General features: G+C 44.0%; 1 protein-coding gene across 1 annotated transcript; it reads right to left on the bottom strand.

Annotated features, from left to right (window-relative positions):
• Nucleotides 1-401: 401 nt before the first annotated feature.
• LOC139324282 (olfactory receptor 6E1-like) lies at nucleotides 402-1340 on the bottom strand. Its single transcript, XM_070954002.1, has one exon. It carries the CDS (start codon nucleotides 1338-1340, stop codon nucleotides 402-404), a length of 939 nt encoding a protein of 312 aa, XP_070810103.1.
• Nucleotides 1341-3262: the final 1922 nt, after the last annotated feature.

The following is a 3262-nucleotide window of genomic DNA, read 5'->3' as shown; positions in this document are numbered from 1 at the left end:
GGGCTATTCCCAGGCCATTCCAGCAGTGGAATAGGATTATCTTGAAACTCCCAAAAAAAAAAGAAGAAGAAGAAGAAGGAGGAGGAGGAGGAGGAGGAGGAGGAGGAGGAGGAGGAGGAGGAGGAGGAGAGGAAGAAGAAGAAGTGGTGTTACTAGCCATCAAACCTTACGAATACACTTTTCCCAAAAGGTTTCCACAATTTTGGCCACTACTGTATTTAGCCATAACAACGTTCTTTCCTCTGAGAGTCAAGGACGTTCAGCCTGCACCTGGAGAGGTCATTTCCCCGATCAGACGATGCTCATCTCCATCCACAAGCAACCTTCAAAGCTGTTTTCATTTCCATCCACAAGCATCCTTCAAAGCTGTTTTCCTCTCCATCCACAAGCATCCTTCAAAGCTATTCTCGTCTCCATCCACAAGCATCCTTCAACGCTGTTTTCACCTGCCTGTTCCTCAGGCTGTAAATGAAGGGGTTGAGCAAAGGGGAGACCACGTTGTTCAGGACACCTACCGTCTTGCTGAGATCCAGCCCGCCGCTTTGCGTGGGCTTGACGTACATGAAAATACAGCTCCCGTAGGTGATGAAAACCACCACAATGTGAGACGCACAAGTGGAGAAAGCCTTTTGCCTGCCCGCCTTGGAAGGGATGTGCAGGACAGCTGCAATGATTTTAATGTAGGAAATGATTGTGACGGCCAGAGTCCCCAGCACAGTAAAGGTGGCCATGAGAAAATCCATCAGTTCCAGAAATTGGGTGTCGGTGCAGGCCAGCTTGATCAGTGGTATGTTGTCACAGAAGAAGTGATTGATGACATTTGGACCACAGAAGGGCAGACGAAATAACAGAATCAGGGGCATTATGATATAAAGGAAACTGATCAGCCAAGAGCCTACCACTAACCACATACATAACTGATTGTTCATAATAACCGTGTACCGTAGGGGATTGCAGATGGCTACGTAGCGGTCGAAGGACATGGTGGCCAGAATGAAGAACTCAGCAGTGCCCAAAATAAAATAGAAAAAGGCCTGCGTGAAGCAGCCCACCAGAGAAATGGTGCTGTTGCCTGAGGCCAAGTTTAGCAAAGCCTTCGGGATGGCAGAAGAGATAAATCCTATTTCCAAGACAGAAAAATTCCGGAGGAAAAAATACATGGGGGTATGGAGGCGATGGTCAACCAGAGTGATGTAGATGATGAGAAGGTTTCCCATGATGGTCAGAAGATACGTGAGAAAGAGGACCCAAAAGAGAAGGATCTGCAGCCAACGGATATGCGTGAAGCCTACAAGAATGAACTCGGTTACTGTAACTGTCTGGTTCAATATTTCTGCCATTCCATTATGAGTTATTTCTTGATCAAAATCTTTAGAAGAATAGGAAAAGGTCTGATGTGTCCAACCTTTCCCTCACAACATTAAAAAAAATAATAATTCCTTTTAAAGTTGCTGTGATCGACAAGACAAAAAAAAAAAACCAGAATAATTGGGAGAACTGTTAAATTTACATTCTAGAAAACTCTAGTAAGAAAGTCTACAACTATCAGTGGAGGAAAGAGTTATTGGAGAAACAAAGTAAATAATACCGCAGATCAAAGTGGGAAGGAGAGATATCTTTTCCGAACCCTTTCCCCTTGTTCTAGGAAACCTCCCATTTTTCTAAATTGAAAAATGCATGCCCATGTCTTTAAAGGTTTTCTTGTATGTTCCTTCTGTTGCAATTCCCATCTTAATTAAAGACGTTGACTTGTTAATTTGTTTACCAGCAACACTGGTTCTTCGGGGAACTCATTCTGTGAACAAAAGTTCATTCGATTCTTCTAAAACTTGAATCGATCTTCTCAAACAGTTAGGGGCCAGCGCTTCAAGGTAGACCAAACTTGGTAACCAAAAACATCAAGCTGATTGACCAACCCAACGATAAAGAATGGTGATTCTTTGTAGCTGAATTCTTTATTGGTTCACATCTATAGATAAAATCTTGCCAGAACACTACTATATGCACCTACAATGTACCATGGAGGAGCTGTTTTCAACCTCTTTCATATGTAATACCAGGATTGAGTTGTCTCTTGCTGTTCTGGAATGTTACCCCTCCCTCCTGAGAATCAACTACCTTACTGCATTCCATCACACTAATAATTTTTTGATTATAAGTCAGTAACAGAATATATATATCTATACTTATATCTGTTATCTAATACGTCCTTGACGAAATAATTAAATGAATAAATGATGAAGAAAAACACAAAACTCATGACTCATAAATTTTGGGGTGTGTGGGAAAAGAAGGGCCAGAATAAGTAGGGAGATCCTAAAGAAATGTAATAGCAGAGCCCAAGAAAGGAAAAATATTTGTGATTCTTATGGGTGGGAATATCAATATCAAAAGGAGGGGAGCCCTGTCAGATGTTAATCCAATATTGATATGCTTTATCTGGTTGGCAGATGGAAAGTAGATAGATTGATATTTATTTATTTATTTATTTTTAAAATTTTTATACTGCCCCATCTCCCGAAGGACTCGGGGCGGTGAACAGCCAAGATTAAGAAACATCCAATACAAACATTAAAATGCATTTAAAACAAAATTAAATCCAATGGCTTTCCCCAATTTAAAACCCCTTACCCATAAAATTCACCAATAAAAATTCTAAGCCAGCCCGGCTTGCTGAAATAAAAACGTTTTCAGAGCCCGGCGAAAGGTTCGGAGGTCTGGGATCAGTCGTATCCCTGGGGGTAGCTCATTCCAGAGGGCAGGTGCCCCCACAGAGAAGGCTCTTCCCCGGGGGGTCGCCAGTCAACATTGCCTGACCGACGGCACCCTGAGGAGACCCTCTCTGTGGGAGCGTATTGGCCGGTGGGAGGTTATCGGTGGCAGAAGGTGGTCTCGTAAATAACCGGGCCCTAAGCCATGGAGCGCTTTGAAGATGAGAACCAGTACCTTGAAGCGCACACGGAAGACCACTGGAAGCCAATGCAGCTCACGCAGGAGAGGTGTTACATGGGAGCGCCATGTCGCCCCCATAAGTACCTGCGCAGCTGCATTATTCACCAGTTGGAGCCTCCGGGTGCTCCTCAAGGGGAGCCCCATGTAGAGAGCATTGCAGTAGTCCAGGCGGGAAGTGACGAGGGCATGAGTGACCGTGCATAAGGAGTCCCGATCCAGAGAGGGGTGCAACTGGCATATCAGGCGAACATAACACAATGCCAACTTTTCCCTATATCCTTGCTTCTCTTTTGGTGTCTTAGAACCTCCT

Source organism: Pituophis catenifer, unplaced genomic scaffold, assembly GCF_029215685.1.
Source record: "Pituophis catenifer annectens isolate HBS135680 unplaced genomic scaffold, rPitCat1.0.hap2 SCAF_15, whole genome shotgun sequence".
Taxonomy (NCBI): domain Eukaryota; kingdom Metazoa; phylum Chordata; class Lepidosauria; order Squamata; family Colubridae; genus Pituophis; species Pituophis catenifer.
Note: the sequence above shows the minus strand (reverse complement) of the source record. Positions and strands in the feature narration are given on the sequence as shown.

Excerpts from the sequence above, each read along its gene's own strand:
- LOC139324282 (XM_070954002.1), bottom strand. The coding sequence starts at position 1,340 with ATGGCAGAAATATTGAACCAGACAGTTACAGTAACCGAGTTCATTCTT.